The 13,028-nt window shown below is 34.3% G+C and overlaps 1 protein-coding gene across 3 annotated transcripts in view; it reads left to right on the top strand.

The window, feature by feature from the left end:
• The window catches only part of PNPT1 (polyribonucleotide nucleotidyltransferase 1), a 44,482-nt gene that overhangs the window by 15,124 nt on the left and 16,330 nt on the right, over nucleotides 1-13,028 (top strand). For all 3 annotated transcript variants that reach the window (XM_029937394.1, XM_029937393.1, XM_029937391.1), the window contains exons 9-15: nucleotides 2,357-2,543; nucleotides 3,842-3,893; nucleotides 4,265-4,322; nucleotides 6,300-6,396; nucleotides 6,830-6,932; nucleotides 10,253-10,323; nucleotides 12,457-12,493. In XM_029937394.1, the coding sequence (XP_029793254.1) occupies nucleotides 2,357-2,543; nucleotides 3,842-3,893; nucleotides 4,265-4,322; nucleotides 6,300-6,396; nucleotides 6,830-6,932; nucleotides 10,253-10,323; nucleotides 12,457-12,493 (605 nt within the window). The remainder of the gene's footprint in view (nucleotides 1-2,356; nucleotides 2,544-3,841; nucleotides 3,894-4,264; nucleotides 4,323-6,299; nucleotides 6,397-6,829; nucleotides 6,933-10,252; nucleotides 10,324-12,456; nucleotides 12,494-13,028) is intronic.

Raw genomic sequence — 13,028 nt, 5'->3', positions numbered from 1 at the left:
TTGGACAGCATAGGTCTATAGATATAAAACTATAAGGAATTTTCTTATCAAGTATTTTTTTAATGAATTACTTTGAAGTTTAGTGAAAACAAAGTTTGAGGAATATTAATTTTTTTACTATATTCTTCCTTTAATAGTCTCTTAAATGAATTTATTGAGCTGTATAATTTACATTTGTCAAATACATTTTAAAATCTTCAGTTCATGGGCACCTGGGTGGCTCAGTCAGGTAAGTGTCCGACTTTGGCTCAGGTCATGATCTCATGGTTTGTGGGTTCGAGCCCCCACATCAGGCTCTGTGCTGACAGCTAGCTCAGAACCTGGAGCCTGCTTCAGATTCTGTATCTCCCTCTCTCTCTGGCCTTTCCCTGCTCATGCTCTCTCTCTGTCTCTCAAAAATAAATACATGTTTTAAAAAAATCTGCAGCTCCATTTAATCTGTGAAAAGTGAGAGAGGATGTCATGGGAGTACGGAGGAATATAACCATCTCAGTGTCATGGCGTCAGAAAAGCTGCTTCATAACTCGTGAAGTATTGAAACTTTACCTTGCCTTACCCTCCCCCATTTGTAATATAATTGTTTTAATATTCCTCTACATTTAGAACCACAACAGCCCATTTTATAATTTTACTTTTGCTTCAGCCATCAAACATAATTTAGAAAACTCAAAAGGAGAAAGTGTATTGTATTTACCTACATTTTTGCTTAGCAGGTACTGATATTCCTAGGTTTCTTTATTGTTCCTGTTTAGACAACTTCTATGAGCCATTCCTTTAGGGTAGGTCTGCCAGTGTCAGATTTTCTTAGTTCTCCTTCATCTGAAAGTTTCAGTTCATTCCTAAATATGTATTCCTTTGTTACTTTATTCCTTAAGTATTTTCACTGGGTATAGGATTTTGATTGACAGTTCTTTTCTTTCAGCATCTAAAAAATATTATACCACTTCCTTTTGGCCTCCATGGTTTCTTTTTTAGTATTATTATTTTTGAGAGAGAGAGAGAGAAAGAGCACAAGCAGGAGAGGGGCAGAGACGGAGACACAGAATTTGAAGCAGGCTCCAAGCTGTCATCACTGAGCCCTATGTAGGGCTTAAACCCACAAACCATGAGAGCATGACCTGAGCTGAGGTTGGTCACCCAACCAACTGAGCCACCCAGGCGCCCCTGGCCTCCATGGTTTCTAATGATAAGTCCACAGTTATTTGAATTGCTTTTCTCATATGGGTAAAGTGTTTTTCTCTGGCTGGTTTCAAGATTTTTTTGTGTTTGATTTTCAGAAGTTTAATTATGATATGTCTTTCTTTGGGTTACCCTACATAGGGTTTACTCAGCTTCTTGAATCTGTAGGTATGTCTCTGGCAAATCTGGGGGCTTATCAGCTATTATTTTTCCAGCACTTTTCAGCCTGCCATCTTTAGCCTCTCTTTCCAGGTTTCAGATGATACAAATGTTAGGTTTTTAATGTTTTAGTTTCACAGGTCTGCTTCAATTGACTGATGGAATTCTAACATACAGAGCACATAAGATTTTTTTTTTCATTCTGGATTGTACCAGTGACCTTAATGACATGATGTAACAGTTCAACATACTAGATATGATGTTAACTATCATATCTATGCATTATATAATCTTTGACTTAGTACAAATCCAGAAGTGCCATGAGTGACACACAAGCAGGCCAGACAGAGTCTGTCAGCCTAGCAGAAACCACAGCCAAAGCTAAAAAGCAGATTTTAGCTAGATTCCATGCTAGAAGCACTGCTTGGGGTTCCCCTGCTTTACACAGGAGGTTTACTATTACAAAACCATAAGCTGCCTTTTTATGGTAGTAGCTACTGTCCTCTAGTTGGCTTATGTGAAACAGTATCACTACAAAAGATTTCCCCTCACCTGTGCAAACATTAGACAATGTGACAATGACAAAATTAAGTAGGAGGTCAAATTAAACAGGAAACATTTATTGGATACCTACTATGCTGTTGTTTTTAAATTTCATGTTAACTATATATTAAAAATAAATGCAGCTGTATACTTTAAAAAATGGAATTTTAGGGTATTTGAATAATGGCTCAACTTATTTAAAAGATAAGTATGCATAGCTTATTTTGTTTCATTTGTTATGAGAAATCCCTTATTAAAGAAAAATGTAAATGTAACTTCAAATATTAAGTTTTCTTTATTCGTCAGCTGTTGTTTACATTTTGGAAGTATGTTGATTTTAAGAGAAAGTATTTAAAAAGTATATATACCATTAATAAACAAAATTGATCGGTAGTATATATGTTATGTCGTGTGCTTGAAAGTGCTATACTGGTAAAAGGTTCAATGGTAATCTTTTTTTTTTCCATTTAAATAGTTATGATGGAAGCCTCTGCAGAGAACATTTTACAACAGGACTTTTGCCATGCTATTAAAGTGGGGGTAAAATATACCCAACAAATAATTCAGGGCATCCAGCAGTTGGTAAAAGAAATTGGTGTTACCAAGAGGACACCTCAGAAGTTATTCACCCCTCCACCAGAGATTGTGGAACACACTCATAAGTAAGAATATCTGTACAAAAGAAAACTTGAAATTGTTCTCAGATTTAATTTCCTCAGAAAAAAACTTCCCATGGAAGCGTTGTCTGTGCATTACTAACATGGTACCCTTCTATTTTAAAAGTGAGTGCCAGGGGCACCTGAGTGCCTTAGTCAGTTGAATGTCTGACTGTTGATTTCAGCTCAGGTCGTGATCCCAGGGTTGTGGTATTGAGCCCTGTGTCGGGCTCCACGCTTTGCTTAAGATTCTCTCTCCTTCTTCCCCTCTCCCCAACTTGCTCGCTCTCTACCCGCCCCGCCCCCAATTAAGAGTGCCATGGGGCGCCTGGGTGGCTCAGTCAGTTAAGCCTCTGACTTTGGCTCAGGTCAGATCTCACGTTCGTGGGTTCAAGCCTCGCATCAGGCTCTGTGCTGACAGCTAGCTCAGAGCCTGGAGCCTGCTTCTGGTTCTGTGTCTCCTTTTCTCTCTGACCCTCCCCCTCTCATGCTCTGTCTCTCTCTGTATCAAAAATAAATAAAACATTAAAAAAAAAGAAATTAAAAAAAGAGTGCCATAAATATCAGTATAATACCTTCAAAAGGATAAACCCACTTCCCTCATCAAGGGCCTAAGCTTGAATCCCAAATGAAAGGGGGAGGGAACTTATTGGTTAAGATTCATATAATCCACATAGCCCTATGTGTCAAACAAGGAAAAAGAAAGCATAGGATATTTATTTAAAGAAACTGTTGAAGTTCTTAAAAAGAAATCAAGTATAAAAAAAAGTATGACCATCTCTTTATGCCCAGTGCTTACAGCAGTGCCAGCACATAGGCAGGCACTCAGTAAATATGAATGAAATCACCCGAAAAAGTATTTTATTTTACTTCAAATAAATTGAAAAACTAATATTTCCAAATAATTTCCAAAATTAATTAATATTTGGCTACAAGAACAGCCAAAGTAGATAGAATAGAAAAAAGCAGTAAGTTAAAAAAGAGTATTTGGGAAGAGAGACTTTGTAAGTAAGAAAAAAATCTAGGTTGAAATAAATTGAACAATTAAGAAGGGAGGACATTGTACCATGTGTGAGTGATTTCCCTGACAAGTGGGGAGAAATTTGTGTATCGTATTATAAACAGTGAACAGATTAGTTGTGTTAAAGAATAATTATATTTTAAGACATATATTTTAAGATTCTTTATGAAATGCTTATTAAATATTTTGGCTTACTATTATATATTTTAATTTTGTTTATAATAGACACTGCCTCATGTTTCTAAGTATTTTTATACTGACATTTATTTTGTGTTTAAAATAGACTCGCCATGGAAAGACTCTACGCAGTTTTTACTGATTATGAACATGATAAAGTAGGTATACCTGAAATTTGTCTTATATATTGTTCTGGGAATTCTTTTTTGTTATAATTCACAAGTCTTATTTATGAATGTTAGTCCTCTTTTTATGAGAAATCTCTAAACAGTAAACTAAGTAAATAGAAGTGTAGCTCTTTGCTTCTCCTTTCTCCTTTCGTTAATTAATACAAGTTTTAGGAAGTGTATAAATAATTTGAATGAATTAAACAGGTAATAGTTCCTGTAAATCAATAACCACCTTAATCTTTTGAAGAATATTATCAGTAGAAAAATCTGAGTACTATGGCAATGTGTTAATTGTATAATAATTTAAAAATAGAAATGTTAAATATTGCCATGTATACTGAACTTCTTCTTTCTTTTAGATTTCCAGAGATGAAGCTATTAACAAGATACGATTAGATACAGAGGAACAATTAAAAGGTAAATTTTGTTTTGTTTTAAGAAAATATTTAAAGGAAAGAAGTTTTTATTTTTTTATTTTTATTTTTTAACATTTATTCATTTTTGAGAGAGAGAGAGAGCGTGGGCGCCTGAGTTGGGGAGGGGCAGAGAGAGAGGGAGACACAATCCAAAGCAGGCTCCAGGCTCTGAGCTATCAGCACAGAGCTCAACACGGGGCTTGAACCCGTGAGCAGTGAGATGACCTGAGCCGAAGTTGGAAGCTTAACCTACTGAGCCACCCAGGGACCCTGGAAATAAGTTTTTTAAATTTCAGTTTACTCTAAGACTTCAAAAAATCAGTTATTCTCATTGTTGCTTAGTTTTATGTTCAAGATACTTAAACTTACTTTAAACTTACTTTCAACTTAGGATAATGCTGTATCCCAAGGTTACTGTTAAATTAACTTCTGTGACTGTGGTCAGCACTGCACCTGATACAGAGTACGCACCAGTAAACGTTGAATGTGAAATATTCCCAGTCTTTTCTGCATCCTGTCTACAATAGGAAACTTTGTATCTTGTCATTTGAAAATCTGAAAAATATTCTTTAAAATTCTTGACTTTTTAGTCTGAAATTGTAATACTGATAATATCTGGTTTATAGGGATTAAATAGGGAAATCATTTGCATTTGTGCCTGCCACATACCAAGTGTTTGAAAAATGTTAACTAATGCTATTATTAATAAGTAGAATTGTATATTTTAAAATTTATATTTTAGGGAATTTAGCTCTCTAGAAATTATTAAGTAAAGAATTTTATTATACTAATATCAATTGCAAACTGAGTGTATACCAAGCATGACATATAGTTGTTGTTAATTTTTTTGCTAATAAATAAATGTCCTCTCTCCTATCATAACTCTTGCTGTTAGCATTTGGTACTAAGGCCATTGCCTATAATTGCCATTGAAAATGTATGGTCTTTTGTCATTATGTTTCATCCTATTTGTTAAAATTGAGCTGTATAACACCTGTTGCTTTATTTAAACAGAAAAATGATTTTGTGCTTATATATAGTAGAATATCTTGAGGATATTTTGAGTTCATAGGATAATATTTTAAATATTTTCTCACTATTTTCTAACTGTAAGTCAGTTAAAACATAAAAGTTCATATTAAAGTGTAATATAAAATTATTCTTGCCTGATGAAGGTACAGTTTTTAATCTCTCTCTCTCTCTCTCTCTCTCTCTCTCTCTCTCTCTCTCCATTTCTTAGTTCTGGCTAAAGTTATAATTAAGAAACCAGATGCTCTAAAGAACAGTGCCTAAGATCTGACATGAATCATTTGATAAAGTAAAGTAGCTTAACATTTAAAAACATAAGCCTAGGCAGACAGACGTGTACTCAGGTAACAGCTGTGTCAGTCACTACCTATGTGATCTTAGACAATTTACTTCTTTAAGCCTGATTTTTCTTCTTTAGAATGTTGATAATAATAGAATATGCCTCATAAATGGTTTCAAAGATTAAAGACATTAAAATATATATATAGTACATAGGTCATGAAAGAATTTGTTATCTAAATGATATATGTTATCTAAAAAGACAACCAGTAGGGATTTGTAACGTATAAAGAAAGTTATTTCTCCTTGTAGACTGATACGAGTTCTTGAGGTAAAACAGTGAAAGTGATTACTAAACAGTGTCACTTAGACCTTTTCATAATATGGCTGGATTCATTAGTAATGTAATAGCGAGCTAATTACAAAGCACTATTGTTCATCTAGAAAGCAAACTGAGTTCTCATATACAGTACATTTAAGGAATAATACTTGTTCTCTCCTACTTCAGAACATTTGATTCATCTACTTTGTCTGCCTGAAGACAAAATGTTCAACTTCACCTCCCCCTTGCTTTACTCCCAAAGTTAACTGATTCGATTCTATGAATTGAAGAGAAATCTTATCTTCCAAAAAGAGAAAACCTTTGTTTTGATTTGTCTTTCTTCTATAGAAAAGTTTCCAGAGGCTGATACATACGAAATAATAGAAGCCTTCAATGTTGTTGCAAAGGAAGTTTTTAGAAGTATTATTTTGAATGAATACAAAAGGTAAATATATCCTTTTTTTTAAGTTTTATTTATTTATTTTGAGAGAGAGTGTGCGCAGGGAAGGGGGGCAGAGAGAGAGAGAGAATCCTAAGCAGGCCGCGCACTCTGAGCACAGAGCCCAAAACAGGGCTCGAACTCATGAACTATGAGATCATGACCTAAGCCAAGATCAAGAGGACGTTTAACTGACTGAGTCACCTAGGTGCCCCAACATATCCTTTTTTGATGGAACTGAATGAAGTATGTGCTGTGTCTATAAGTTGCCTTGAAAGTGGCAACTTGTTCAATGAACTCTTTGTTTTTAAGTTCTTAAAGTTTCATAGGTGATATGACAGAATTGGGATTGAGAACTCTGTAGTAGAAATAAAGAGATAATAGGTGATATTTATGATTTTGAATACTGATTTACATACTTATTCCTTTATTACTGTAGGTGTGATGGTCGAGATTTGACTTCACTTAGGAATATAAATTGTGAGGTAGATATGTTTAAAATTCTTCATGGATCAGCATTATTTCAGAGGGGACAAACACAGGTAATATATGTGAAAACCTACAATTATTTGCTGACCTAGGATTGCTTAATTAGATATAATAGAAGTACATTATGTTGACACTATGGATTTTTAACTTATGGAATGTGTTAATACCTGACTTTTAAAAATTTTTTAATGGATTTTGAGGTATAATTGCCATACACGAAACTACACATATTTAAAGTGTATGTTTAATAGGTTTTCAAGTGTATACGACTGGGAAACCTTCCCCAAAGTCAAGATAACGAACTTATTACCCCTGCAAAGTTTCCTCCTGCCTCTCTGTAATCCCTTCTTCTTGTTCCCCTTCCTTTCCTCAGGCAACTGTTGATGTGCTTTTGTCATTGTAAATTGGTTTGCAGTTTCTAGAATTATCTGGTATCTTTATCATACTTTTAATTTTCATGCACAGAATTGAGTCACTCATGCTCTTCAGTTTTGGCATATTGTCATTTTTTGGTCTATTCAAGGCCCTCATTTGTTTTCCTATTCTTTTCCCTTACATAGGCACCCATTGTCTTATATTTAACATATAGGTGTACCCATTGTTTTGTGTAAGGTATTTGCTTTATACCTCCTCCCTTTTCTTATCTTAATCACTACTTTAATTTTGCCAATCTAATCGGTACAAAGTGGTATGTCCTTGCTTTCATTTGTATTTTCCTGTGAGGCGAAGAATCTCTTATATAAATAGCCAGTCCGTGAGGTCACTATATAAACATACCCTGAGGGGCTGCACATGCTGGTTCTGGTTCAGGGTTGCTTTTTTGTGAATTATCTATTCATATCCTTTGGCCAGTTTGTTTTTCCATTATTTTTTTTTTACTGTGGTTTATTTTTTTCTTCCTATTTTCTAGTGATTTCTTATATGTTATATTAATCCTCTTTAGTAACCAGAATTTGTATATATATATTCTCTCTTTGTCATGAGCCTTTTAACTTTGCTTGTGAAGAGTGAACTTGAAATCTTTAGTTTTGATGTAGAAGAGTGAACCTGAAATCTTTAGTTTTGATGTAGATAATCCTTTCCTTTTTCAATTTTGTCATTTATGTTTTTAAAGTCTTATTTAAGAAATCTTTCCTTACCCCCAGAGTCACAAAATTGTGCACTAAACTTTTCTATTAACTTTCTGGTTGTAGCTATCAATTTAGACCATTAGTCTATCTCGGAGTTTACTCTTACGTATGGTGTGAAGTGGAAACCTCCACAGTAAGCAATTTTTACAGGACATTTACTAATAATTCATTTTTCCCATTGAGTTGTAATGTTGATATTATATTCAAGTTTATAAGTACATATTTTAACTATATTGACTTCCGTTCTGTGACTTTCCTTGGGCAGTGTCAAACTGTTTTAGTTATTATGGTTTGAGAGTTTGTCTTAATATATGAGGAGCAAATCCTCCCTTTTTATTTTTTTAAATTTTTTTTCTAATGTTTATTTTCAAGAGAGAGAGCAGGGGAGTGGCAGAGAGAGGGAGACACAAAATCTGAAGCAGGCTCTCAGCATAGAACCTGACACAGGGCTTGAACCCACAAACTGCGAGATCATGACCTGAGCTAAAGTCGGACACTTAGCCTACTGAGCCACCCAGGCACTGAGCAAATCCTCCCTTTTTATTCTCCTCTGCCCTTCAAAATTGTTTTAGCTATTCTGGTGCATTTGTTCATTCATCCGAATTTTAGTATTAAATTACATTCTGGAAAAAAGTCTTTCTTAGATTTAAATTGGTATTGTGCTGACAGAGAAATTATATTTTTACAGTTTAAATCACAGTCTTGGCAATAAGTAGTCTCACTCTTGCTTCAGGATTTCTTTTATGCCTTTTAATAAAATTTTAAAAATAATTCAAGATATCCTGCATAATTTTGTTAGCTATTTTGGCAATGTGAGCCTTTTAACTGGAGTGTTTAGTACATTAATGTTCAATTTTAATTACCAATTTGATTGAATTTAGCCTGTCATTTTATTTGCTTTTGTTTGCTCCCTCTGTTTTTCATTTTTCTATTCTTTGTGCCTTCTTTTTGGATTAATTGCGTATTTTTTTAGAATTCCATTTTAATATCTCTTTGCTTTTTAGCTATACCTTTGCATTATTAATGGTGACTATAGAAAATACAGTATTAATTTCTGATGCTTCATATTTCTTCCTGAAGATCCAAGTTTCCATCTAGTATTGTTTACCTTCAATGTGACAAGACTTCCTTTGCTATTGTCCTGTGGGTCTTCTGGCAACAAATAGATGTCTTTATTTTGCCTTTACATACAGATAATATGTTTGCAAGGTATCAATTCTGAGTTGATGCTTTTTTCTTTTAGCACTGAAAAAATTTTCCACTGATTGTTTGGGGTTATTTTCCTAATACAAAGTCAAGATGCATTCAAATCATTGTCCTATTATCTTCGTCTCAGTGCTTTCCAGATTTTCTTTTTGTCTTGGTTTTCAACAATATAACTATGAAAAGTGTAGTTTTGTTTGTATTTATAATACTAAGGATTTTCTGAGTTTGGACCTGTAAATTTGTATCATTAATGAAACTTTAGGGATTTCAGCTATAATTTCTTCAAGTATTTTTCTACCTTAATTTCTCTTACTTCTCCTTTTGGGATTATAAATACATATGTTATTACTTTTGAAATAGTCCTACACCCCTTCTTCTTTGTTCTCTAGATTTGGCAATTTTTATTAATCCCTCTTCATGTTCATTGACTCTTGTCATCTCCTTTGCATTGTAAGATAATGTGTCTTTCAGTTTTAAAATTTCCATTGGTTCTTTTTTATATCCTTAAGTATAATTATAAGCGATACTGAAGATCCTTATCTATTAATCCCACATCTGACTTAGCTTGGGGCAGTTTCTCTTCATTGTCTTTCTCTTGAGAATGGGTCCCATTTCCTATATTTTGTATGTTGTATGCTGGATGTTGTGAATGATGTGCTGTAGAGTTTGGGTTACATTGTGTGCCTCTAAATGAGTTTATATTTTTTTTAAGTAGGCAGTTTTATAGGCTAGACCTTTATTGAGGCTTCCTTTATGGTCAAATAAACCTTCTTCTTCCTGTCCTCCCCCAGCATTTTTAGTACAATGCTTTACATATGTTGTCTGTGATGTTAGACCTTTGGATTATTGAGATTTACACATAACTCTAATACTTATAAAATGAATATATATTTACTATGTTAAGTAGCATGACAAGTTTTGTATAGAATTTATTTGTCCCATTTCTTTAATAGCTAATTGGGTTCTTCAAATACTTTGTTTCCATCTTGTTGTTAGTAAATTAAAGCCTGACAGCTTTTTTTTTCTTATTATTTTAGGTGCTTTGTACTGTTACATTTGATTCATTAGAATCCAGTATGAAGTCAGACCGAATTATAACAGCCATAAAGTAAGTGAAGTTTTTTGGTAAGTTATAAAGTATGTTGGTATGTTCTAAAACATACGTTTGATATGTTTTAAAGTTATACAGCATATAATTGAAACTCAGTATATTATTCATTACTATTTTTTATTTTTTATTTTTTGAGAGCGAGTGCAAGTAGGGGAGGGTCAGAGAGAGAGAGAGAGAGAGAGAGAGAGAGAGTCTTAAGCAGGTTCCCCACCCAGCATAGAGCATAACATGGAGCTCAATCTCACAGCACTGAGATCATAACCTGAGCCAAAATCAGGAGTTGGACGCTTAACCGAGCCACCCACGCTCCCCTCATTATTACTTTTTTAAGCCTATCTATCTGTACTTTATTTATTTTAAATAATAGTGATTTTAAGGTATTTTTAACATGGGTATGTTTTATTCTCTGCCTCTAGAACCATTTCTCAGGACAGATATGGATAGGTTTTTCTACTAGAAACCAGAGAACAAATAAGCAAGAGTCCCAGTTACTAAAAAGAATCTGGAGGCTGTTGATAAGTAAAAAAGCCTTACCTAATCCCAAGCCACATGGAATTTGTGTTCAGAAATACTTGGCTCTCCTCCTCTGTTCCTAAAATGCCAGCAGTAAAATCTTGTTGGTCAATTTTAGATGATGAGAATCTGTGTTATACTCCTCACCAGCATTGCTGCATCAGTCCTGGGACTCAGAGCCACAGTTCTTTTCTTTCCTCAGTGCCTAACAGGGTTGTTTCCCTTTCCCTTCATAAGGGTCTCAGAGGACCACACAGTCTGCCTCACTCTTCCTACTGCCCAACTGATGAAGATAATACCCAGTATTTTCAGGATAGCATTGCTAATTGTTTTTCAGTTTTCTGATAAAATTGACAATGCAGCTGTGTGTATGAGATTGTTCATTGTAATCATAATCCTTTGGGGGGAAGCTTTTAAACTTTGTATTTTGAATTCCCAGCTGAGCCCCAGTTTGGTTGCCCTGCCCTTTTTCACCTTGATTCCTTTCTCTTCTAGGAAGCAACACAGCTTCACTGGGTTTGGCCAGGGCACTTCTTTATGTTCTAGTCTTAGATCTGTAACCTGTGTAAGAGAGGGCACGCATCAATCAGCCATGCTGGCTTTTGGTTTCTTCATCTTGTAAAATGCAGGTGCTGGGCTAATGATCCATATCTTTTTCTCTAGCTCTGCCAAATCTGTGTTCCTTTAGTCTTCTGGAGTGAGGGTTTTAGATTTCTTTTCCCGAGACTGTGGCTTATGATTATGCAGATTCAGCCCTCACCCAGGGCTGAATCTTCAGCAGAGAGAGGTGTCTTTTGTAATTAAACACCCACCAAAAGGAGAGTCTGTTTGCCAGTCTTTTCCTAAGTTAAAGATAAATCTGGTTTCCTACTTCCAGGAATAGTGTTTCTTCTCATCCTTATTTCCCTCCATTGTTCTAGATGTAGTCATAACAGTTCTCATTTCAAACACTGAAAAAATCTTTGCATGTCTGTTCTCCTGATTGCTCTCCCATATATCATTTCAGTTATTGATCTTCATTTCACAGATTGACTGGGAGAAAGATCATAATTCTGAGATTTAACTAATGTGTTTAAACATTTGAGATTCTCTCAGTAGTTACTAATGCTTAAAAATAAATGTTTACTGTCTTTAGTATTCAAATCAAATATTAAAGTGCTTCTTTGTAGAGCGCCTGGATGGCTCAGTCAGTTGAGTGTCTGACTTCGGCTCAGGTCATAATCTCACGGTTTGTGAATTTGAGCCCCGTGTTGGGTTCAGTGCTGACAGCTCAGAGTGGAGCCCACTTCAGATTCTGTGTCTCCCTCTCTCTCTGCCCCTCCCCCACTCATGCTCTGTTTCTCTCTGTATCAATAATAAATAAACATAAAAAGTTATTTTAAAAAAATAAAGTGCTTCTATGTGAAGTAAAATTATTTTCCTAAATCTGTGTAAAATTCATGTATAAGTTCCAGAAAAAATCTCTCACATTCATCCTTCTAAATCTTCTGGTTTCCAATTTCAGACCAACTCTTTAATACCTAGTTATTATTTAAATACTCTTAAATCTTAAGTTCTTTGGAATTATTTTTTTTTGTGTCTATATGATGTTTTTAATATTATGCTTTTTGTTTGTAGTGGAATAAAAGATAAAAATTTCATGCTGCACTATGAGGTAAGGTGAACTTTTTCCCCAGTATTTTACTATGAGAAATTTCTAGGATATAGCAAAGTTGGAAGAACTATACAGTGAATATTTATATGCCCACTACTTTGGTTCTATTAACATTTTCTGTGCTAGTTTTATATTATCTGTTAAGGTGGATTTGGGCACTGTTGTTTTCTTGCATGCAGAAGGGAATTTAGAGAGCTAAGCTATAGTTTTCAGTCAACAATTTCATGTTCTGAATCATACATAAAAGTTAAAGTATAGTAGACAGCTTTGTTTTAGTCAAGAAAAAGTCATACCCATTCACATGTGTCAGGCAAAAGTGGGACTTTTCAAATACCTCAAATGACAAATCACCTTCTCCCTTTTAGTTCATTTAAATGTTCTTATTTTTCCTCAGTTGATTAATAGTAAAAGAACTCTACAGTATTTAATATTAAATTACTTTATGTGAAATTATGAGTTTGTGATTGACTTTATTTACAACTAATCCTAAGGGACCAGACACTATAGCATTTTAATTTTACTATTTGAAGCATAT

The sequence above is a fragment of the Suricata suricatta genome, chromosome 4 (genome assembly GCF_006229205.1).
Source record: "Suricata suricatta isolate VVHF042 chromosome 4, meerkat_22Aug2017_6uvM2_HiC, whole genome shotgun sequence".
Classification (NCBI taxonomy): Eukaryota; Metazoa; Chordata; class Mammalia; order Carnivora; family Herpestidae; genus Suricata; species Suricata suricatta.
Note: the sequence above shows the minus strand (reverse complement) of the source record. Positions and strands in the feature narration are given on the sequence as shown.